The sequence below is a fragment of the Acanthochromis polyacanthus genome, chromosome 11, assembly GCF_021347895.1.
Source record: "Acanthochromis polyacanthus isolate Apoly-LR-REF ecotype Palm Island chromosome 11, KAUST_Apoly_ChrSc, whole genome shotgun sequence".
NCBI classification, from domain to species: Eukaryota; Metazoa; Chordata; class Actinopteri; family Pomacentridae; genus Acanthochromis; species Acanthochromis polyacanthus.
The window spans coordinates 40064268-40090551 of record NC_067123.1 but is presented as its reverse complement, the minus strand read 5'-3'; the positions used below and the strand labels follow the sequence as shown (position 1 = coordinate 40090551).

Here is a 26284-nt window from a genome sequence, read left to right as displayed (position 1 = left end):
GATAAGTTATGGGGGTTTTCTAGTTCTTCTGGAGCTAAGTTCTGGGGTTTTTCTAGTTATTCTGGAGCTAAGTTCTGGGGTTTTTCTAGTTCTTCTGGAGCTAAGTTCTGGGGTTTTTCTAGTTCTTCTGGAGCTAAGTTCTGGGGTTTTTCTAGTTCTTCTGGAGCTAAGTTCTAGGGTTTTTCTAGTTCTTCTGGAGCTAAGTTATGGAGTTTTTCTAGTTCTTCTGGAGCTAAGTTATGGGGTTTTTCTAGTTCTTCTGGAGCTAAGTTCTAGGGTTTTTCTAGTTCTTCTGGAGCTAAGTTCTGGGGTTTTTCTAGTTATTCTGGAGCTAAGTTCTGGGGTTTTTCTAGTTCTTCTGGAGATAAGTTATGGGGGTTTTCTAGTTCTTCTGGAGCTAAGTTATGGGGTTTTTCTAGTTATTCTGGAGCTAAGTTCTGGGGTTTTTCTAGTTCTTCTGGAGCTAAGTTCTGGGGTTTTTCTAGTTCTTCTGGAGATAAGTTATGGGGTTTTTCTAGTTCTTCTGGAGATAAGTTATGGGATTTTTCTCGTTATTCTGGAGCTAAGTTCTGGGGTTTTTCTAGTTCTTCTGGAGATAAGTTATGGGGTTTTTCTAGTTCTTCTGGAGATAAGTTATGGGATTTTTCTCGTTATTCTGGAGCTAAGTTATGGGGTTTTTCTTTTTTTTATTCTGTTGGTCGGTGTTTCTGTTCATGGAGACGGCTTTCCTTTTCTTCCAAGCATCAGAAGAGTCTGACTTACGCTGGGAGCCATAATGAACGTAAAAAGTTAGTGAATGTAGCACAATCTAAGGTGGAGTACAACCAGAGAATGGAAACAAAGACGTCTGATAGCGCCGTGTGACGACGTATTCATCCGCTCCACTCATCAACTAGTTCCATGTAACCAGTTCTGATGTAACGATGAAACGCTGTAGGTCGAGGACGCCGTAAACTGAGGACCTCCTGTATACACAAGTGTCGACTCCACAATAGTTGACTTTTCAGACTTTGGATGCAGGAACAGCGGCTGACGGCTCCACAGCTCCTGATAGTGAGCGCTGGACTGCATTCAGACACAGAGCAGAGATGCTTCTTTGTGAGGATGATTTTACTCTTGTGGATACGATTTTCTGCAATCTTATTACGTGCATCCACCCGTTTTTTTAAAACTTGCACAGGTTCTGAGATTAATCAGACACCATACAACGTCCTGTCATGGTAAATGATGGGGAAAACATTTCCCAGCTCTTGTTTTGTGCACACTATCAAAAGCTAATGTTTTGCTTCAGCAGTCTAACTTAGATCAAGCAGATTGTGCATTTCATTCAATTATTATGATTAATTGATTACTATAAAACCAAAAGACTCCCCATCAAATAAATAATTTTTAAAAGACTTCAGCTCTGATACAGCCGCCTCCCTCCATCTGTAGTCATCTCTCCAAGATCTCTATTAATGTCCCAACCCTATCTGAAAGTCAATAATGAAGCCAATAAACACTGGAGGAAAACCACCGCAAAGTTTAATCTTAATTAAACACATAACTGAATACATTTTAACAAAGTTTTGTGTCAAAGTTTGAGTTACTCTTAATTTTGACACCAAGATTAGCATTTTTCTGTAAATATATTTTGGTTCCAAATATCAGTTATTGCTCTCCTTGATTACTTATATCGATCAGCTTCTATTCTGATGTCTTTTATTACATATTTCTTCTTTGCCTTCCAGTCCTTCCACTGCAGCTCAGTAGTGGACAAATTGACCCTCTTTAAGAAGTTATTTTCCTTGGAAAGTAAGGTCTGAATTTAGAATTAAAACTTACTTTGATTTAGAAATAATTGAGCATTAAATTTTAATTAAAAAAATAAATGTCTTGCCTTCAAAATTAAAGCATCAAATTATTTAGTAGTTTTCCTCCGCATGAAGGCTTTAATAATTCCCTCTCTTGTCAGCTCTGTTTTTACCTCTAGCACCAGGAAATGATTTGTCTCTCGCAGCTAAATGCTCCTCTCTGTTCACACAGCCAGCCTCCATCTTTGTCAGTCTGGTTTGGTGCTGAGCAGGTTTTTGTGGCTGCCTGCTGCAGCTTCACATGAGCTTAATAAGAGCTGCGAGACGGAGTGCGACTTGTAAAAACCAACACAAAGAAGCTGAAATGCGTGATGAGTGCTGCTGCAGAGCCGGATGATCGGCCTCCGTGGGTTTGTCGCTACGAGTGACTGCTTTCATTTCAAACGCTGTCATTTGATCCGTTGTGTTTGCGTAAAAACATCAATTAGAGCGGCTTTAAGAGCAACGTGAGACCTTTATTTGATTAGAAAACAAGTTATCCAAAAATCTCACATCTTTACTCCTCGTGCAGCTTCCAGCACGCCAGTAGAGCTGGAAGAAAGGCTCATGACTCGACTCAAAAATGTACATTTCAGCGTTGGAGTCGACAAAGTCTCTGTTCCTGTTGGTGCAATAGATCTGACAGAGGGGTGGGTGTCAGAGTTCAGATAGCAGAAAATGGAGCCGAGTGAACAATCTGGAGCTTCTGTCACAGAGAAGTCTCTTGTAGGATGCTCTTATTTTGGAAATGTGTCAGAAAACATGCTGCTCTGACCTCGTCTGTGAGCGGTGATGAAGGAGAGGACAATTAAATCTTTGTCAGAACCGCTCTAATTCTGTCACCGCCGCTAAGCTCATCAGCATCAGAGCCGCTTCTCTTCACCCGTTTGTGGAACTTTGCTGCTAATTTGACATTATTCTGTGCACAATATGTGAGTTATACTGGAGTTCAGATCATGCAGCTGAGAAGAGGCACTTTAACATTCAGGCGATAATGTTTGTTGGATGTTTTAGTCGCAAAATTCTATCACTGAGACCAATCAAACATTTCCCTATCCGACTAGTTGTCACACTTTTATGACACTGTTGTAATCATTTAAATGCACATGTAAGTCTATATTTATGATTGTATTCCCAGTGGCTGAGAGAGAATAAACAGGGTGTGCTGCTTATAAAGAACTACAAAACTGCACCTCATCACCAGCCTTTAAAATAAAATAAGACACTTGGTTGCTGCTCTGTTGGCCCGGTGGATTGTTAAAAAAAAAAAAGCATAAAATTTTACAGCCCTGCCTCTTTTTACCTGCCCAATCTGAGAACTGCTGTGTCTTTTAAAGCCTTATGGATTCCACAGACATGTACTTGTTGTTATGATACGACTGGTCTAGTTTTCTTGGAAGACTCCGTTTCATACATGTGTAGTAAGTTACATCAGTGGGGTCAGTATATATATTATCTGGCATGATTATCTCAACTTAATGTAAAGAACACAATCCAAACTATTTCTGAATCAGCTCGTTTTATTATTGTTTAGGTAAATTCAGACGGTTATTTAGTTGACATTCTAGTGATATCCAGTCATTTTCTATTAATAAGTGATTGTTTTCTTCATAAATAATTATGGAATCTGTAAAGACATGATCGAATGAACATAAAAACATTAGTTTTTTCACTTTTAATACAAATGTAAGCAGATATATCCCACAGATTTCAAAAATCCCTCATTATATACTGACCCAGTGTATTCTGGTCGTATAGATGCTACTTCTGAGCGTTGGTACTACTGTCACTTAAAGGAAAAACAAGTTTTGGATGACTGTGGATAGATCTATGCTAGTAACCATGCATGCATTCTGATGTCACATTTGCCACTCCTCATTTGCATAAAGTTGAAGCTGAGGCTATTTTATGCTAATCGGGGGCATCCAGCACGACTTATCACTCTGGAAACTAACCATTGCAGGTCTAAAAGAAAGGCAGATTCAACAGCTCCATCACTTATTTCTTAACCGAAATGTTTTAAGGAGCACATTTCAATGAAGTGTTTTCAGAATATGACATGCTGTTGGTCCGGTTGGTTCGGCCCAGGCGTGAACTAACCGTGACGTCACCCGTTGGTTTCAACGCCGAGAAAATGAAGCCCGGATTTTGCTACTTCCTGGTCGCCATTTTGGATTTTTGGAGCCAGTGACGTAAAAGCGTCAAACAGACTGGACTGGAGAGCAACTAGGGGCAGGACCAGTCTATGGGACTGTCAATCAAGTATAGCCACGCCCCCTGGCTCTGCCAACTTTAATGATTTATTTAAAATTCAGTACTGATTTATTTTAAGATCGGCCACCTGATCTCTCATTTTGACCATGAAAACTAACGGGAAAAAAATCCTGAGCTGTAGAACATCAGTCTATCAAATTTTATTTTTTCCAAAAATGAATTGGGGTCTATGGAGCAAAAGCTTTTTGGAGCCAACCCTAGCGGACGGCGTGATATTGCAAGTTTTTGACACTTCCGGGTGGGCTTCATTTTTGGAGCCAGATGCTACGTCCATCTTTATACACAGTCTATGGTTCGGCCCAACAGTGAAGTCTTCGTGCAATCAGGTGTAACCAGTGTTTGTTGTAGGAGGATGTGGCCTGGATTGGTTTACTGTTAGCAAACCTAATCCTCTGCAGTGACATCGCTCAGTTGTACACCTATCAAACATTCATGGCTAGTAATAGGTGCAACCTCTTGTGTCCTGATAGGGCCTCTGCAGACACAGTTTCATCATCTGCTCAAGTCTATAAAAGTCAATATGAACCCACATTCAGGTTTGCCTGCAGCTCAAAATGTGCCTCTTACAGATTCATATATTTTTAAGGGTTGCTCCCTAAAGCTTGGGTTCTACTTCTTGCAGATGATGGAGAGCAGTGGACCTGCTGCAAGGACAATAATGCAGATGTTTGACAATAGTGTGCTAACTTAAGATATTAGCATACAACCCAGTGCACATGTATGCAGCTGAGTCCTCCAAACAGACGAGAAAGGAAATTTAATAACAGCAACTTCACATTTATGGTTGTCCTGAGCTGTCCATGTGTTCCACAAAAAGGTTTTAGGGAGCACTGCTGCAAAATGCATGAATCTGAGTCACAATGACTGCTGTGCTACCTTGTTAAAAACATCCTCGCTTGCCTGTTGTTCTCGACTAATTAAAGGGTGTCAACACTCCAACTGCTTAATCTGTGTGAGACAAAATGTAATGTTTTACTGGCAGACAATAGTAATAACGAGATCACACTAACAAAGCAGTTTGGTGTGACAGATGGGGTGTTTAATCAGTGTAAAAATTAGCTTTAAGTGGATCAGTTTGACAGTGTGATTAGATTGTTGTGGTTTTTACATTAATCTAACTGCAGCTTTGGTAGAATTTACTGTAAGACATTCAGCTTAGGACTGAACTGTTTAAAAACAGGCATGAAAACAGTTTATGATCAGAGATGCAGTTGTTTTAAAGTAGTACAAAGTACAGAACTAGTGTTTTACCTAAAGTCTGTTTTATTACTTTTAAGCACTGATGTTTGATTACTGGCAAACCTGAGATGAGATTTCTTTGCTCCACAGGACAAACTGGTCTTCTGATTGGTTGAGTTAAACCACAAACGAGTTCAACTAAGGATTCCTCCAGTTCCAGATTATAAAATTCCAGCTTCTATCCCCCCAAAAAACCTCCACCAAACCTAATATAAACTAAACTTTACATGTTTAGTTTCATTCAAAATATGTGCAAGTGATTAAATTTAAAAGATTCAAACGTTTGGGCACTTCCTTGAGATGTCCTGTTTAACTTTTTTCAGCGTCTTCCACCTTAATTAGCTTCCTAGAGCCCTGGCTTGTTCATGATCATCATGAGGAAAGACCAGATGAGGCAAATTTTAAAGCGTTACAAATAATCCGTCCTTCTTAAAGCCAGTAATCGGTAAAAATCCGCAAACTCCCCAAACAAGAATGGAAATACTGTAAGCTGCCACAGACTGAGTTTGCATGTTGGTTAAAGTAGGTGACCTACTATGTAGTGTCTTAAACTTGGTTTTTCTTTGCCTTTTAACATTTTCTTTTTGTTTTGTGAAAGTGGAAAAGATGGAATTAAAAAAGTGATCATGTGGTCGAATTTTAAAGAAATCTGTCATCTTTGAAGATCAGTAATGATTTACTCATCTTAGGTTTTCACAGCAACAGAAATGCTGACAGAACGTGGTCAAACATTTTCACTCCACTGATAAAAATCTGCAAGTTAGTTTGAAAATGAAAGACATTTTCAGCTCACTGGTAAACGGGTCAACATGAGGGACTTCTGAAGTCCATGGGATATGGGAAAATGACAAGAAAACTGTCCAAAATGACTCAAAATTTGTCCAAAATGACTTGAAAATTATCCATAATTACAGAAAATTAGTCTAAAATGACACAAAACTTGTCCAGGTCAGTCTATAATTGAGGGACTTTTGAATCTGTGGGAAATATCTGCATACATTTTTATTAAAAATACAAAAAAGCTGATATTTTTTTGTTCATTATGATCATGCATTTATAAATTCCATAATTATTTATGATGGAAACAATCACGTATTTTAAAAAAATGACTGGATATCACTGAAATGTCAGCTAAATAACCGTCTGAATTTAACACCAACCACCTTCTAATGAGCTAAACAATAATAACATGAACTTATTCAGAAATAGTTTGGATTGTGTTCTTTTTATTAAGTTGAGGTAATCAGGACAGATATTTCTTTTTTGGTAATATATCAAATTTTATGTGGAAAATAATAAACTGCTCACCTCTCCAGGAAGTGTGTTAATTCCAGATCACATGACCTGCTCCACATGATGTCATTTCCTCCTGAAGAAAAGACTGGAAGACTCCAAGACTTTCTGACTTATTTAATATAAAGTAGTCAACAGGTTTACTACAGTATCTTTAACATTTTATTCAATTGTCTATATAATATTTAGAAGAATCTTTCTCTAAAATGCCATGTGGTGTTTGGTTATAGGCGGCCATGTTGGTTTTCGGCCTGAAAACCGCAAAAATGTGGACTATGATACAAAAAAAACCCCACAATATATATTGACCCAGATAATATAGCCTCAACACGTTCCCAGTTACTCGCCGAGATTTAGCCTCTGTCCTCCCGTTTCCACAGTTGTGTGCTTGACTCTACCATTCGTGACCACTTTGGCCTCGAGAGCAGCTTTGCATTCGAGAAGCGTCTCGTAACTAAACTCTCGTCATTCCTTAATTGGATGCTGAGTCACGCGTGCTTCCTGATACACGTCAGGAATCAATCATGTGTCTAAAGTGCTTCTACAGCTGTGACTGGGGACGTGGTGTCAGTAATTCATTGTTTCTGGTGACTGCTCGTTGAGTGTTTTAACTGTGGCTGATTTACGTTTCGTTTCTCACCGCCACTGCTCGCTCAGAGCACCCCGCTCTCAGCTGGGTTACAGAAAGCAGACAAGCTTACATCATAAATCAGGCTGCTGGTTTGATATGTGACCCAGTTCAGCGCAGCATAACCCGAGGTGAGGCCTGTCAGCGGGGGAGAGAGCGGCGCTTCTCCCTGAAGTTTCATCTTTGATCATCCACATGTACGCGCCGATGCTGGGCCTTGATGATTAATTTAAACGCACACCCTCCACCTTTTTGTCTGATGTGGAGGAAGAGCTAAACTGCTATCGCTAACAACACTAATAAAAGCTTTGGACAACATCAAAAACAGTCCACTCTGTCAGAATAAGTGACTTTATTTCAACTTCATTCCAACTTCCAGCATAGATGGATTTTTCAGTCCTGATCCTTTGTTCTAATTTTAACAGAAACACAATGGCAGAAAAGCCAGTAGAAATGAATTCGTCTTTCAGCGAGCGGGAGTGGCTCATCTATCCTGATTAAGTGTGAGTGGAGCAGCAGAGAGGAAGGCGATCATTGTTTCTTTCATTGACAGTCAAAGCCTTATTCAGAAGCCGAGGACTTTTTCTGACAGACTGTGTGTGTTATTCCTCTGAGTGTTCCCCTCCAAGCAAAGCCCGAGTCAGTCAGACACGAGTCAAAGGAAAGAGCTAAACTGGATGAGAACAGCAAGAACTGCGGGGATGGTCTCACTCCTGCACAACTGGAAACTCACAGTGAGCATTTAACAGTCCAGAATCCCCCAGAATGAGTGGAGTGAAAACGTAGCGAATTTCTGCATCGACGTGCAACAGATAATTCATTGTTGTATGAAGAGAGTTCATCTTAGGTACAGGTTGGATTCTTGGGTGATGACAATGAAGATGTAGTATCTGATCTGAGACATGTTGCTTAATATATTTAGTAGAAGGCATGTGCTTCACCTGCTGTCAGCTGTTTAGAATGGAATGTGCTTTGTTTGCTCCTGACTGTTCAGAAGGGTTTAAGGTTGTGTCCAAATAAGGGTCCCAATCCTCAGGTGGTTGACCGATGGGGCTCTTAGGGGCCTCTGTGTCTAGGAGGATGATTGAAGGGGCCCTCTGTTTCCTATTTTGGTCTTTGAGCAGAAACTATTTGTGGTGACTTCATATTTGACCTTCTTGTCCAAACTGTATAAAAGTGAACTCCGGTTGTTGTTGGGGGAGGTTCATTTGACTGATTCCTCCCAGACAGTCTCTGTCTGACCGATGCTGTTCTTCCTGATCATAAAATTATGTCATGAAAAGCAACAGCGTGACCGGACGTGTTATTCAACCTCGGCACATCCAAGAGAAACCACGACAAAGAGAATAGAAAAACGTAGATGTGAGTCGATGGTTGTGGATCTGCTGTTAATACTTTGTTTCTGTTTTTGGCAGCTGTTTTCAGCCGTAACATGGTTCATTTCTTTGTGAATCTTCTTAGGAAACATTTGTAACATTTCTTTTTTTCCCATCTAAAACAAACATTTCCCAGAAGTTTTGACAAATGTGGACATCAGAAGTTTCTTTTTTTTTTTTTTTACACATCTGGTTGGTGCACTGGCTTAATTTGGGCATTTTTAAAAAATGAGACGTGTAGTGAACCTGATGAAATATGATTTTAAGCTCAGATTTTTCTCCCACTGGAACTCCATATCTCACACAATCAGATCGAGTCCCGTCAGAAAGCAGAAAGTTCAATAATTCCTCCGAATTTTATACTTTCTGGCAGATGAATGGTGGAACTTTGGAGGTTTTTTTTTTTACAAGCCTTTAAACCTGTCGAGTTTTGGGATTCAGAGGATTACTCGGCGCTGATATTTACTGAAAATGTTTGAATGTTTTGGTAGATTTCTTAATGCTGGGCAGCTTGTTGGATTGCTAATCATTCTGAGAACTGTGTTTATGGACCCGAATGTCCATAAAACTGTCATAACTGCTATTATTTATGCATTTCATTGTCAGTACAGCGAATTTAAAGTGAGAGCTGTGTCCGACCTTCCTGCTGTGAATGGAATTTTCTTCACTTACCTCAAAGAAAACAGCAGTTTATTACAATTTCAATCATTTTCACAGCTCCAGTCATCAGTTGTAGCAGTAGTATGTTATCACTCTGTGTTTGTGCATCTTTCATACCCTGTAATAAATATTTATCGCTCTGCACCTGCTGACTACTCCCAGGTTTTCATGGTTTCATGGACTCTCTCTGCTTGCCTTCAGGAGAGCGGCTCCATCTACCTCCAGTTCACCTGCTCCACCTCGCTGCAGCTTGAAGTCATCTTCGAGGTGCTTGAAGAGTACGACTGGACCTCCTTCTCTGTGGTCACCACCCGTCACCACGGCTACGAGGACTTCCTGGCCATGGTGGAGGGGATGACGGACGGTTCTTTCATCGGCTGGGAGAAGAAGAGCGTGGTGACTCTTAATGTGACGGACGACCCTGGAGGGGCGCGAACCAAACGGCTGCTCAAAGACAACGAAGCCCAGGTGAGAAACGCCACAATCCGTGTTTTCTCTCCATTTATCGTCACTTCCTTCTGTGCACATCAATCAAACTTTGAAACTAATTCAACTTTTGTCAAGTCAAACTGCAACATTCTGTATTAAACTGCAGAAATCAGAGTTTCTGGAACACCTGCCACTCCTTTCGAGGAGCTTCGTACCTTGAAATGACTTCTCTGTAGCCCGAGGCTTCAGGCAGCAGACATCTGTAAAGGCTGCACGAGTCGGTTTTTAGTTTGAACAAAGATCCTTTATTTCATTGTTAATGTGACCTCCTGCTTTCAGCTGCAAGCTTTACAAAGTCACAGCTTTCTTTAAAAATAAGAGCTTTAAGAGTTAGACTGGAGCACGTCTTTATGTCCACACAGGGTTACAGAGAGACCTTTGGGAACTCACAACTGTCTAGGAAAACAAAATGCTTCAAATGTCGACCTTTTGGAGTGTCAGAAAAGCACAAATTCAGATCACAAGCAGTTTAGCTTTGGAAATGCAGTTTAGTTTGGTAGTTCATTCAGGAAGTATTGCATCGCAGTATGATGGAAAACCAAGATGGGTTGAAGTTTGAAGAGTTTTTTTGTGTTGTTTTTTTTTGTCTGTTAATTAGCATCACCACAGGCCAATAAAAGAACGGTTACACACAACACTTAATGTAAAGTAGGGATGTGCACAATGCATCAGTTTAATAATGACATTTTGCTACGCTAACCTATAGGTAGGGCTGGGCGATAAATCGAATTAATTCGATTAATCCGCGTTTTTAAAACCTGACGATTTGAAAATTTGCCAAATCGTAAAATCGAATCGAGCTTAAATATATAACAATACAGATTCTTCTTCTGTCTTTCACGACTTGTGCACTGGCGTTTGCTTCCGCCTCTCATCTCCTTCCACCAAAACACTCACACCCCCGTCATGGCGGACAGAACAGCAGACGAAGAGTTGGTCGTGAGAAAAGGGCCTCATGTTACATCGATTAAATGGAAGTGGTTCGGCTTTGACAAGACTGACACAGAGCAAACTACAGTCATGTGCAAGGTTTGCAAAAGTACTGTGAAAACGAAGAGTAGCAGCACAACTAACCTCTTTCAGCACCTTGGACAGAGGCATCCTAAAGAATGGGAAGAGTACGGCATGGCTAGCACTAGCCATAGCAAACAGAGCGCAAAGAAACAACAAAAATCCATTAAAATCAGAATCTTCCAAGATGACTAAAAAAAAATCAAGATTTTATTTTTTGGCCATATCGCCCAGCCCTACTTGTAGGAATCAAAACTTTTGTTTGTTCAAACTAATTCTAAATATTATATTTATGTATGATGCCGGTCAGCTGTTGCATCAAACCAGGGCTCCAGACAAACAGCAGGCCGCTAACATCCCATAAAACCACACACCCTCTGAGCTCCAAGCAGCTTCTGGGCATTCTTTTTTCACTTTATTAAAAAGTGTTGCACCTCTCTGGAAAGGGTACAACCATGAATGTAAGTAGAGAGCACTCAGAAATGTCCTCTGTGCGGGATGATGCAGTTATATTGCCATAGCCCATTAAAGAAAAGGAAAAAAAGGTGTTTTTTAAAATTTATTCTACAAAAAACAAAAAAATAAAAAACAGAAATCAACATGTGTAACATTTTTCCAAGCCCCCACGGGTGTTACTAATACTGGAGGAAAAAAGAGGCTCTACATGCTATAGATATTTTATTACTTACAGTTTTATGTAGTTTCCGTTCCCTCTCTGCTCGGTGGAAACACTGCCTGCAGTTCAGACTAAAAGTCAGGTTTTTGTCATGTCGCTGTTAGTCAGTCATGGCTTCTACTACAAATAGTTTATTTCTTGGGGATTTTTAAATGAGTGATTTTCTTTAAATATTGTGATTTAAGGTTTCGATTTTTGTGTGATTTTCCAAACTGAACATCACAGATGAGTAGTTCAAGGATGATGGAAAGTTCAAGATCAGACTGTTCTCTTTTTTTTGTACACTTTCTGGCTGATAAATAGTGTGATTTGGTGATATTATAAAGACAATGTGCCTTTCAGACCTGCTGGAAGGTTTTGCGTTTCGGTTCTGTTAAAGGCTAAAGGCTTCTGAAAGTTGGTGGAAGAAACTGAGCCTGAATACACAAAATGATCAAACCAGACTGGAACACAACCGGAGTTTTCTTCTTGTCAGACTAGCCATCTTGCCTGAATTTCATTTTACAAATCTTAAAATGTACACTCCAAATAACCTGAACATTTTGCACAACCCACCTCATTTGCATATTTTATACTGTTCTATTTTATCTTGATTGTTGTGTGTTCTTTTTTTTTTTGCACTGTTATTGGGAATGAGAGACGCAAGCATTTCACTGTAATTTCTAGTATATGACAATAAAACTCTTGAATCTTGAATCTACCAGTCCAAAGTCTGACACACCTTCTCATTCAAAACAATACTGAAGACATCAAAACGATGAAAGAACAGACATGGAATTATGCTGTAAACCAAAAAGTGTTAATCTTCAGTATTAATCTACAATGTAGAAAATAATATAAATAAATAAAAAGCACTGGATGAGACTGATAGTGTATTCATTCTTTCTTCCTTTGCTTCAGTGTGCTGCAAAAAGACAGACATTTAATAACAGATGTGTCTTATAAACTCAATACCAGCTTCATCAGTTATGTCAGATCCTCCAGTTGTGACACACAGCAGCAGAAGTTTCTTCTTCAGGTGTTTCCACCAGAGGAAAGGTTCTGAGGAGAGCAGCAGTAGAACTGGCCCCTCGCTCACAGTAAAAGCCTTAATAAGGGCCGACTGAGGCCATGCTATTAATTTCTATGGACACCCCCAGGGCTGGTTACACACACCATCACACACACACACCATCACACACACATAATCACACATAGCTGGGATCTCTGCAGTGGAACCACAACATTTAACAGCTGCTCCTCTGTTCTCCTGGAGTGTCCCGTTCTTTGCTGAAGTTCTCAACAGAACTTCACTTCCGAAAAAGTCTCACAACATGAAATGAGTTGATGCAGTTTGTTTTTTTAAATCAAAAGTAGGAGTAAAAAACTCAAAATTTCAATGTGCACAGATGTAGTATTGGTGAGTCCAGCTGTGTTAGGGCAGAGGTCAGGGGTCGGCAAACCGCGGCTCTGCATGCGGCTCTGCATGCGGCTCTGCATGCGGCTCTGCATGCGGCTCTGCATGCGGCTCTTTCGTCCCTCTGTTGCGGCTCCCTGTAGCTTTGGAAAATAAATAATCAGCAGACTATTTAATTCGAATTTATTTATTTTTAGATTGTTAATTTTTGACAATTTAATTCTAAATTTGAAGATTATGGTGATCTTGTAACTTCAAAATAAAACGTTTTAAATTTTCGTCTGTCAAAATATGCGTCAATCTCCGACACTCGCCGGCCTGCATGTATTCATTTGGAGTCCTGTTGATCTTTGGATCCCAGTGTTTGCTCTGCATTCATTCAGCAGCGGCGGCCACCATTCCTAAATTCTAGCCGTCACTCCTGCCGCACCACTGCCGCACGTCTCCGCCTTCACAGCAGAGTCCTGCATTGTGTCGGGTACTCGTGAGTACTAAGGTAAACTACGGATAACTGTCTTGCTCAGTATCTACTCTTTGATATGTCGGGTTAATACGACGTTACTCGCGAGAGCACGGCTCGATGTCACGTCCAGCATCCAGGCAGCAGGTCAGAGAGTCAGAGGAGTGTCGTCTTGGAAAATAGGGCAGAGACTTACCGGAGAAAAGTTATTAGCTTAAGATAAACAGATTTTACAAGTTAAATAGACATTCGCAAAATATTGATTTCCAGCTAACATTATGTAACATATGAGGTCCAGGAGCAAAAATGACATTAACCAAGTAAGATACATATTAGTGGTAGGACACAATTAAAAAAATGAATCTATCTAATAAGAGCCTTTGTAATTAATTAATCACGACTGATCAACAAGGGCATAGAGGTAAGAAAGTGATATATGCAGTGTTGTCTTCATTTTAAATGCTCAAAGGATTTTGCGGCTTCCAGTGTTTTCTTTTCTGTGGGAAACGGGTCGAAATGACTCTTTGAGTGTTAAAGGTTGCCGACCCCTGGTATAGGTGCTTTAAAGACAACAGTTTTTGTGTTCAAAATGCATTTTCTGAAAGGTGTGCCAGCGTTTTGTTTTTTTTTTAAATCATCAAGATTACACCACTTTCCATCATCACTGAATACCTGATATGCCATCCTGTCTGAAAACTGAACCAAATCTGACCTTAAAGTCATAATATTTCATCAAAATCACTAACTCTGCAGGTCTAATTAAACATACAAACATCGGCACAAGAAAATATGAGGGTTACTTTTTAATGAGTGGTAGCGTAGTGCTCAGGAGCTTACTTACTGACTTTTTCAGTACTTACATGTTGTTTGAAGACCCGTCACACGTACAGTTTTCATTTTTCACTGCGTTCTGATGGTGAAGCATCCATCTAAATATTCTAAAGCTCTCATTTAGCAGCCTCAAAGTGCAGCTTGGAACAGACTTCAGAAATTGTGCGGTGCAGCGATCCATCGCTAGGAAACTTTTTCTAACCTTTAAAAGCATAAAAGGTTACAAATGAAGAGGCTGCTGTTAAACCTGAAAGCTGCAGAGAATAAAACACCGTCCAGAGGAGAGCCATATCTTCCAAACTGTGTCTTTCACAGTTTCTGGGCACCACAGGATCTTTTTTTTTCTTCCTTCTCCACCAACCTTGGTTTCTTTGTAGCCGAGCCTTATCTCGTCTGTCCGTCTCTTTCACCTCGTACCCGTTTTGTTCATATTCATTCCTGGCTCTCGTCCTTTTTTTTAACGTTGTCAGTGTAAATGACCTTTGTCAAAATAATGTCTATGAAAAGGAGAAAGAAAGACGTAAAAAAAAGGAGTGGGGGGAGAGCGGACTGAAATCAAAAGGGCCGGAGTGAACATGATGTAATGTAATGAAAGTGATATGAAAAGTTGAAGAGTGAGGCGCTGAATGGACTTCACATGTCCACAGTCAAGATCAGAAGAAAGAATCAGAATCCAGGTGTAAAACCGAATTAAATATCCAGCTGAAAGTATTCCTCGAGCTTGCGCTGCTATCTATTGAAACAAATCAGGAAATGAAGGGTGAGAGTGACGGCGGCTGACCGTGGCTGGCTGCTCTTCATTCTAATCTGCTCATCTCTCCATCGATCCGAAGCCCGTTTAGCAGCTCAAACCTGCTGCAGGTGTCACAATTAGTTTCAAACGCATCGATTGTTTTCAGAGGCTTCGACTCGTGCTGGAAATATCAGACGCCACTTCAAACCACTTCGATGTGTCGGTGCTAAAGTTTGTTTGTTTGTCGACCGAGGACGGACCCGCTGCTGCTGTGTTATTAAATATTCTCACTAAAATGTCCAGAGCTGCAGCGCTAAACTGACACGGCCAGCGATGCACAGGGAAAGTTTTTGGATCGCCTCCAAGGATGTGCTTTTACTTTTTTCTTTATTTCCTCTCACGTTGCCCTCCAGGTATTGGGTTCTTTATTCCAGGGTCGGACTCATCCATCTAAATTTGGTATTTTTAGCAACAGCATATGAGTGCATGTCCTTGAAAAAATAACTTTTTTCCCCTGTATTTTCTTTTCTTTTCAATTCTGTATTTACCTCCTTTTCTCCAGGACTATTGTTCTTAGGAGTAGCCGTAGTTACTTTGTGTATGCAGCTCATTTGAACCATTTTCTGACCACTGTTCTTGATTCTCAGTGAGCTGGTCTGCTCTGTTTGGGGGTGTGTCCACCAGAGTGTTTGTTTTGCCCACTGGCAATGCCGGATGCCCTTCTGAAAAACAGCATTATGGAGATGCAATGTTTTTTCTCCTGAGAAGCTTTGGTTGTCATCATATGCACCATTTGTGGAAGTAATGAGTTGCAACCATCAACTCAATTGGAAGTACAAGTATTACTTCAAATTGCTAGACCCAGCTCTGAAGACACAAGGGTCTAGTTACCCTCGGCAGGGAGGGAGGCGGGAACTGGAACAGACATTTGTCATGAGTAACCCCGGCTTGTTCCTGTTTGGCGTTTCTCTTTTGGACACTTGAACCCAGTCAAACCCTACTGTTGTGCAACATTCAGAGGTGAGACATGACATCGAATTTGATTTGATTTGGTTCGTAGGATCCTTCTGTCAGCAGACTTAATTCATCCTCTATTGTGCTGCTGGTTTTTATCCTTTGCGGTGTTGCTTCCACCTTGTCAATGGGCTGTTTTCAAATGCTGCTGCTGCTGGGGCTGCGTGCCAACTTTTTCATAATCCTCCCTTGGTGCTCCATCCTTTGATGGGAAACCAAAGGCTACTGCCTCACAAAGCATCGATAGCGGGATTATAGTGCAGGTTTAGCGCTGAATAGTGTGTGTGAATTGGACCGGCCCTGCAGTGTGCGTCTATGTTAAAAGCCCCGTTTCATGAGCACACACACTAGGTGTTTAATCACTGATTAAAACCGCTTCGTCTGCTCTGTGATAGGAGCATAATTCAGACAGAACCAACTGTGTCCCGCTGAGGCTTCTTCTTCTTCTTCTTCTCGTCCCTCTCATCCTCACTTTCTTCTGCTTCTCTTTCCTCTCACTAACAGTTGGTATCTTGATGCGAACAATCTGTATTTCATTGACACCAGAAATTAAAATTAGCTTCCAGAGCCCCCAAAGAATTCATCTCCCTCCTGCTAAACATAAACATGCCTCGCCGCCCTGACACACCTCTGTCGCAGCTAATGCAAAATTATTAATCTTACGTGTCTTTTATGAATAATCTCTGAAGCACGGGGGAGGCTGGGGTGCTGCATGGGCCATTTATTTACTTCAAAGCCCGCCGCCGTCGATTAGCATGCCGCAGACATCAGCTGATGATTGGTATCTGCTGTTGTGACTGGTAAGCAAGCTAGCAGACGTGCTGTTTTAACTCTGCATGTCTGATTCACTTCAGTTTTTCACAACTGAGTAACAAATGCATGACAAATCAAACAGTGCAGCAGACACTACTTACAGTTTTTTTTTGTTCCTTCTTTGCTGTTATTGATATTGAAATTACTGACATTAGAACCTCACGGCGTCCGTGCTGGCCGGTCCCAGCCGCACTGGCAATCAAATCTTCACGACCAAGCCATGTTTTTTGAAAGTTAGTTAGTTATTTTCTTGTATGCGATTTGAATTAGGAACAAAAAAAGAACAAGTGGAAAAGATTGTGATGATCAATACCCGCTTTAAAACTCTCAGTGGGACAAACGCATTTTCAGTTCGATACCCAGATGTAGTTCTCACAGTTTGTAAGAAAATCCGTCAGGAAAGCAGAGAATTTAAAGAGAAATGAAATAAAAAGTTGCCCTGTACCTGTGTGCTCATATCACGGCTGCAGGACCAATAAATAAACCTGGATCTGTGACAAACTGCAGCGTTTCTCCTGCCAGCTTAACTTTGAGGCTGTTTTACTGAAAATGTCTGATTTTAGTTAAAGGGGCAATAAGTGGCCGCTTGGGGGGGGGGGAGGGCAAAGTGTAAACTTTGGTACATAAATCCTGTAAACCTCAAGCAGTCCCTGGTTGTTTTTTGCTCCTGTCACAGTTTTAATCACTGTGGGCTCATTTTTCGCTGCAGTATAAAGTCCTGCACCTTTATGGGAAAAGTACAGCCATGACGAGAAGAAAGGGTTAAAAAAGTGTCCTAACTGTTTATTTTTTGTTATTTATTTTACAAAAAATGAAAAAAGCCTGGAATCAACACGTTCATAGATAGATAGATAGATAGATAAATAGAAACTTTATAATCAGATCAGAGACCTAAAATTTGTTTAACATGTTCGGCAGCTCCGCCACCCACAGACACAATAACACTTGACAGACATTTAACATACAACATTTACATATAAAACCATTGTCCACTCACCATTGTCCACTTTAATTTGATTTTGTAGATTGAACTGCAGTTTTAACTATTTAATTTTAGGATGGACTGATGGACAAAGGAGTTTCTTAATTGGACCTTGTTAAAGCCGGGTACACGGTACCGACGCCCTGATGTTAAGAGCACATATTCCAAATTTAGGACATTGCTAGGGTCAGCGACGATGTTCTTAGCCAGCTGCACAGTGTTATGATATGAAGTTTCATATTGTCCATGCAGGGACTGTCCCACTATCTTTGAGCAGATCTTAATCAGCTGTCTCATTCTAGATTTAACAGTTTCAGACAGAAGGTTGTACCACAGTGCATTAAAATACTGCAGGACACTGAGAATGACAGAGGTATAAAACAGAAGGAACACCTGACGAGAGGCTCCGAACGACTGCAGGCGACGGAGGAAATATATTCTTTGCTTTGTTCAACGTTTTTCCAGGCGTTACTTTTGATATTTTACTTTAGATCTGTGTTATGTTTGCCTCCTCTCTGCTCTGCGTTAACACTGCTGCAGTTCAGCTGAAAAATGATGGATTTTTTGTCATGTGATTTTTAGTCAGAGCCGAGTCGGTCATGGCTCCACAGCTGCACTGAAAATGATTAAATGTTTTCATTTTAAACGGAATGCGGTTCGAGAAAACGTTCGGTTTTGATCAAACTTGAAATGAAGCACGCAGAAATGAGTGATTTTGATTAAATAGCAGAATTCTACGCTTAGATTTGGTTGTTTTTGGTCCAACAAAGTCACACATAATCAGTCCAAGAATATCAGAAAGTTAACAATCCGACTGTTTGTCCTGTTTTTAGTCTCTTACTGTGATAAATTGTGTAACTTTGGTGTGAATTTAGAGCCCGTCAACAGGTCTGCGGGTTCATTGGTGTAACAGACTATACAGCTGCTGTTTACAGTTTTCTTCTTACACAGTCTGACAGATGCTGTGCAGCATTAGCACTAATCAGGTATTGTTAGCTCAGTTTCAAATAACCTCTGAGGGAGAATGTGGCCCTTTAGCTGTTAAACGCTCCGCCGTGTTCACCAGCTGCTAGCAAACCTTTGCTGCCATTTGGTGTTTAGTTGTTTGAACACAGCGTTTTTGGCAAAAAGAATAAACCTGCCTGCTGCTGCTGGAAACTTAATGAGAGAAAGCAAAACGGCAAATCTGTTGACTACAAAACTCAAACAGCTGAAAAATGCCGAAACATTAGTGACCCTTCTCATATAACAGAGTAGATATTTGATCAAGTCTTTGTATAATATATACAAGCTATAATTTAATCAGAGCAGCTAAGTCATAATAGCTTCCATTATGGACAATTTATGGACTGTTGAGTTGATTAATTATGGAGGTGAGTTGTGCAGTTATTTCTCTTGTGCTCTGACATTTGATTAATTCAATCACTACAAAACTACACATGATGTCAAACACATTCACCCAAGATGGACATTGATGAGGCTAAAATGTGAGGCCTTCCAGTGTGAAATTGGAATATTTTTTTTAAAAGATTAGTCGAACAAAAATTATGCACACGGCAAAATGAGCCACAGCATTAAAAAGGGTAAATCTGTATCTGCTGCCTTTTAGCCATGTTAGAAGAAGAATTTCTGTCACCATTGGGACAGACAATACAGATTATCTGGTCTAATCTGATTAAAACACTAATAGGTGAAGTGATTGATCGTCTTGTTACTATGAGATGTTCTGCTGGGAAACCTTGAGTTTCTGCATTCGTGTGGATGTTCCTTGACACTTGCCCAGCTGCTGTGTGGTCCATCAGGACGACTCCTTCAAGCCCCTAGCTTAGCCGCGCTAGACAACCCACGGCAACGAATTTAATTCTCTGCCAGGGTGGGTCTAGTTACCCTCCATAAGGCTTGAGGCTGGATTCTCCTAAAACTGGCCGGACCAATCACCATGAAGTGTAGAGTCAGAAGGCGGGCGTAACGAAGTGACGACAGAGGCGCGACGATTCTGACAGAAACAACCGGCGCACAATAAACAGTTATCTTTCGACTCCGCTTTGGCCACAGCCCTTAAAGATTTGAAGCTAAAATTCAACTTGAAAGATAAACAAAGGACAGCACTGAAGTGTTTCATTGAGAAGAAAGACGTATTTGGACTTATGCCAACAGGATATGGCAAATCCTTAATATACCAGTTGGCTCCGCTGGTTGGGAAGCTAATGGGACTTAGCCACAATCCACCGGCGCTCTAGAAACTACGTCAGCCTATTCGTTGCGCTGATTGGTTGTATACCTACCCAATTGCTGCAGAGGGATTTGAAAGACAACCTTTTAGCCCGCCTCCCTCCCTGTCGAGCTTCCCTAGACCCTTGCGTCTTCAGAACATGGGTCTAGCGCGGCTAGGCTATCAAGCCCCAAGATCAGACTGAAGTCGGTACAGATGGCTTCAAGAAGTAAAATGTCATCGCTGCCATGATGAGTATGATCTATGCATGCCTGGAGAACCCGGTGAAGTTGAACACCCTGGATACCGAGATCATCCCAAAGTCTGACCACAACGAAGTCCATCCTTAATGTGGAGGGCTTCCTGCTTTACACGTCTGGACCTTTGATTGGCGTGTGGAACCAACGCACCTCTATTTCCATCCCATAGGAAGGATGCAAAAAGACAAAAAGAGGAGGTGCTCCAGGAACTACACGGCACCAGACTCCATCGGCCGGTTTGATGGCCACGTCTGGACCATATATTTGCAACACAAGACTGATCAATGTGGATGTTACTGGACATGTTTCACCACTACAAAGGTCAACACGAACATCAAATCCTCTTTAGAGGAAGCCTACCTATGGACAGTTGAGAAGATGTGGTTAATCTTCATACACCCCCTGTCAAAAGTTTTAGGACACTGTCTCATTCAAATAAAGTAGAACCCGTCCTACAACTTTTGACAGGGGGTGTATTTCATCATATGGATGTGATCAGGGCAGGACTCTGATCATACATGTAAAGTTTCAGGCAGATTGGAGCATGTTCAGGGCATTTACACAGCATTTGAAATTTCATGGCGAAGGATCAAAATTCCAGAGGCCGCCACGGACACGCCCTCTGACTTTGGAAAAAGATTTTAAGAACTTTGGATCATTAAGGCCTCCTGTATGTACTGGCCCAATCTGAGGTGAATCGGAGTTTCCCCCTGGGAGGAGTTCACTCGAGAAAACCATGAAAAATGGGCAAAATCTGAAATTCAACACAAAATAGCTCACTTCCTGTTGGGTTTGGAATGTGGCTGTCACTGACTTTTTTGTTCAGCCTGATGTGCTACATATGTGTACCAAATTTGGTAGATACACGCCCTGTCAGAAGTTGTAGGACAGGTTCTACTTTATTTGAATGAGAAAGTGTCCTAAAACTTTTGACAGGGGGTGTATATTTGACTATAGGAACAAGTGAAAGTCATTTACTATCTAATTGCCATGCAATGTTCTGCAGAGAAAGTCCTAGTATTTATGTGGGGTGGTGGTGGATCAGTGGTTCAGTATCTGAGTTACTGATCAGAAAGACAGAGGACCAAACCCCAGAGCTGCCATTGTTGGGTCCTTGAGCAAGGCTCCAAAACCTTCCTGCTCCAGAGCTGACCCTGCTCACATATGCAAACATGTCACAATGCTGTAATGCATTTCGATTAATGGCTGCTTCTTCTGCTTCATGTGGATGTTACTTCAACATGTTGTAGACCCTACAAGGCAAAGGGCGCTTCCTTACAGCAGCAGTCTCCTCTAAACAGGACAATATACCTCATTACACTGAAAAAACTGCTCAGGAACAGCTAGAGGAACACGAACAAGAGCCCAAAATGTTGATACAGCCTCCAAACTTTGTGGATCCCAACCCAGCCGAGCATCTGCTGGCTGCATCGGAACAAGTTCCACCCCACAGCCCACATGACCCAAAGGATCTGCGACCAGCATCATAGTCTGATTGGCTATGAGCTGTTTTGGCAGCTCAAAGGGGATCCAAACAATGTTCAGCAGCTGGTTTTAATGTTGTGGCTCATCAGTTCTCCACTTACCACCCTGAAAAGAGGCTTCTTTCATGTGACTGTTGATGCACTTAAGCTCTGTCACGATAAAATATGAAAACCCACGGGGCTCTAAATGAAATGTTTTCTTCTAAAATAAGATGTCAGACGTCTGAAAAACGAGACACCGGCGCTAACGGAATGATTGGTGGTGCAAAATTATAAGAAATTACAACTCTTTGTGATGGATGGCAGAAAGCAGGGAGCTCGGCTTCCTCTTCCCAAGGATCAGAGCATGAGAGGACTTTACTACCGACATATGACGAGTGACAAACTCGAAGCTCCAGAAACGCCATACGGAAGGAGGTGCGAATATACGCTGACTGCTCGTAGGACGTGGCTGACGTGGATTGAGAGTTCGCGTGGACCCCATGCCGACCTCGATCCCGTTCGCTTTCTGCTAAGTGGGAGGGTTTGGCGTCATCTTGCCATCTTTTCTGACGCGATCTGCACATGATGCACACACCACACGCCTGCTGGTATCACTTGAAGCCTCTCTGATTCCAGTTTTGACAAATTTCAGTTGTATAACCTCGTGAATTGTCTCACAAAAATGGTGGCGCAAATTCTCCTCGAGTACTTTGAGTAATCATGTGAAGTGCCCTCAGCAGCAGCGCTTTCCTCGGGCTCACGCTCTTCCAGTGCCGTGTTTATTTTTTTTCTACTCTTTCTTGTCTTTTTAATCTTGCTCCCTCCCATTCAATTCCCCCTCTTTAATAATGTATGAAGGAGAAGTGCATGTAGACCAACAGGCATCATTTTTCAAGCTGCTGCTCACTGTGGTAAAAAAATAATAAAATGGAGGGCATTAATGTGTAAGTGCTCCAGGTTTATTGATGTATAAATGAATATAATCCATAATTGTAAAGGAAACATGAAAGGGCATTATGGGACCAAGCAGCAAGAATACAGAGAGGGTGAGAAATGGGATGGATATTCACTTTTATGCGTCCTTTTGTTCTCCACGTCCTCATGTCTTCTTCGTCCTTCTACCGTCCTTTCCGTCGCCTTTTCTCGCTCTTTTCTCACCCTCTGTTCTTGTTACTTTGCCTTTTTCCCAGCTCATTATTCTTGGTTTCATCTTTTTTTCCCCCATTCCTGCATTAATCTACCTTCTCCCTCCTCCTCCAGGTCCGTCTCCTTTACTGCTCCCTGGAAGAAGCCGAGCTGGTTTTCCGAGCGGCCTGGGCGGCGGGTCAAGCCGGACCCAGTCACATGTGGTTCGCCGTGGGACCGGCGCTGTCCGGGTTGGGCCTGGAGGGGCTGCCGAAGGCCCTGTTTGCCATCCGGCCGCAGGGCTGGAGGGACGAACCTCGCAGGTAGGTCTTTTCAAGGGTTCCAGGACTTCTGTTGGCCCACAGGAACACATTTAAGACTTGTAAAGAAGTCTCACATTAGGGGATTGCCTTTTTTTTCTTTTACCTTGCACTGATGTTTTTTCTGCTCCATGTCTAATTTTAGATTCATGTAAAACCAGCTTAGAGTGGGACAAAATTTAAGGGGACTTTCTATTTCCTTTAAGCCGGCATTAGCTCAACAGTGGCCACAGGCTGTAAATCATCTCTGAAGGTGGAAGATCATAGCCTAGCCATGCTAGACCCATGTTCTGAAGGTACAAGGGTCTAGGGAAGCTCGACAGGAAGGGAGGCTAAAAGGTTGTCTTTCAAATCACTCTGCAGCAATTGGGTAGGTATACAACCAATCAGCGCAACAAATAGGCTGATGTAGTTCCTAGACCGCCGGCGGATTGTGGCTAAGTCCCATTAGCTTCCCAACCAGCGGAGCCAACTGGTGTATTAAGGATTTGCCATATCCCGTCGGCATAAGTCCAAATACGTCTTTCTTCTCAATGAAACACTTCAGTGCCGTCCTTTGTTTATCTTTCAAGTTGAATTTTAGCTTCAAATCTTTAAGGGCTGTGGCCAAAGCCGAGTCGAAAGATAACTGTTTATTGTGCGCCGGTTGTTTCTGTCAGAATCGTCGCGCCTCTGTCGTCACTTAGTTACGCCCGCCTTCTGACTCTACACTTCATGGTGATTGGTCCGGCCAGTTTTAGGAGAATCCAACCTCGAGGCTTATGGAGGGTAACTAGACCCACCCTGGCAGAGAATTAAATTCGTTGCCGTGGGTTGTCTAGCGTGGCTAGGCTAGGAAGATCAGCCACCAGCAACTCTTCTTTGAGTTGAAGAAAAATGGAGGCGTTATTTTCCTGAAGATAATAACTCATTTTCAAATCAAGATTTGATCCTCTGGATGCTCACGATCAGATATCACAATTCAGGTGACATATTTAGCTGCAGATTTGTCAGTAAAAATTCCAAATTAAAGCACGTAGTTAGCTATTCCCAAAGCCCAATGTTTCCAGGTGTAAGTAAGTAAACCTTGAGAATTTTTCACCACAAGCATGTCCTCCTCAGGTCAGGAATGATATTTTTTTTCCCCCTTTAACTTTGCTAACATCAGAAAACACAAACTTACAAAACAAAACCACTGAATTGGCCAAAGTTGTGTTTGGTTTATTGATTTTTTTATTCTCATTTGTTCTTTTAAAACTTACCGAGCTTTAAAAGTTAGTGTTTTTTCTGGACTTGTTTTTAGAAACACCACCCATCTTCTAAACCAGGGGTGTCAAACTCACTGTCTGGAACTGAATGATGTAGTATTTTATTTTATGATCCAATCGACAAAAGTCAGACAAAAAACAACAAAAACAAGACAAAATATTACAAAAATGAGACACAGAATAACAAAAAAAATGAGAGAAACGATGCAAAACAAACAAAAAAACAGACAAAACATTAGACAAAAAGGTTTCAAAGCAACAAAATATTGCCAAAAATATTGTCAAAATATTTTTGAAACAGTTTTTCTTCTCTGAAAACTCCACAGGGCTAGCCTAGCCGCGCTAGACAACCCACGGCAACGAATTTAATCCTCTGCCAGGGTGGGTCTAGTTACCCTCCATAAGGCTCGAGGCTGGATTCTCCTAAAACTGGCCGGACCAATCACCATGAAGTGTAGAGTCAGAAGGCGGGCGTAACTAAGTGACGACAGAGGCGCGACGATTCTGACAGAAACAACCGGAAACAACTAGCCTAGCCGCGTTAGACAACCCACGGCAACGAATTTAATTCTCTGCCAGGGTCGACAACAAAAACGACAACAGTTGTTGAGCTCCATTAGCACCGACTCTGAATAATCTTTCTGTTAACATGTCTGTAATATACTTGAGCTTCACCCATTGACTGTATAAATAAGGCTTCACCGAACTACCGCATCCTCTGATTTCCGGCGCTCTACGAGCCTATTCGTTGCGCTGATTGGTTGTATACCTACCCAATTGCTGCAGAGTGATTTGATAGACAACCTTTAAGCCCGCCTCCCTCCCTGTCGAGCGTTCCTAGACCCTTGTGCCTTCAGAAACATGGGTCTAGCGCGGCTAGGCTAGCACAGGGCATGATAGTAAGAGCTACATATCACACTGAAGTAACGTCAGCTTCTCCAGAGTTGAGCATCATTTTCTGTCAGTTTGCTGATTAATAGAAGTTCATCTGAATGATTTCTGCCGAACCAAAATACAGAAGTAAACTAGAGTGACAGGAATCATGTATGGATGCAGTCGTCGCTGCACGTAGCACGTTTCAGAGTTTTAACGCTGCAATATTTCTTGTGCAACATTAATGCAACAGCCTATAATCCGACTGTCTGCTCACCTCAGTGTCAAACTTACCGCGATAGGTACACAGAAAAACAGAAAGTTAACGACTCAACACACATCTGGAGCTGCTTGCGTAGTTAACAAATTAAACCGACGAGAGCAGAGACGTCTCATGAAAGATTACTGAACCGCGTTACGGCGTGTTCTACTTCTCTGTGGAGAACGCTCTCTTCATCAGCGGAGGTGGAGTTTTTCCTGCTTCGTACAAAGACTTAGAGGAGGAGAGCTCAGGCAGCACCAGTCTGAAAAACGACAAAAGCGAGAAACAAAACAACAAAAACATGAGATAAATGACAAAAGTCAGACACAAATAAGACAAAATATTATAAAAATGAGACACAAAATCAGTCTGTGCGAATGGGCACAATTTATTACTGGACCGTGGACCAGTAAACAGTAATTTTTTACTGGACCGAAACAGTTTTTACTGGACCGAATATTTTATGCATACCATACCATGGATTATGGTATTACATACCATAATCCATGAAATAACCTACCATACTCTCATAGCAACAGCCAAATCTAGCTCAGAATCCACCCTCTCTCATTGTACACCTGGTAAATTACCATCTACATGCACAGTCACCGTCACTGCACCCTCCCACACCATTCTACCATCCCACCATCCACTTTTACCATTGAATTACTCACCATACACGTCCAATTTGACCAGAAAAACAGCTCTCAGCTTCGTTTTGGCGCTACTTTCACACGCTGCTGCAGAAACTTGAATTTGTACTCAGGGATGGGAATTTTCCGCAGATCCGCGGATTTCATTTAAAGTTTGAA

General features: G+C 41.6%; 1 protein-coding gene across 1 annotated transcript in view; it reads left to right on the top strand.

The window, feature by feature from the left end:
* grin2da (glutamate receptor, ionotropic, N-methyl D-aspartate 2D, a) overlaps positions 1 to 26284 on the top strand; it is a 322668-nt gene that overhangs the window by 124496 nt on the left and 171888 nt on the right. Inside the window, exons 4-5 of the mRNA XM_051955237.1 lie at positions 9504 to 9770; positions 22906 to 23093. Coding sequence (XP_051811197.1) covers positions 9504 to 9770; positions 22906 to 23093 — 455 coding nt within the window. The remainder of the gene's footprint in view (positions 1 to 9503; positions 9771 to 22905; positions 23094 to 26284) is intronic.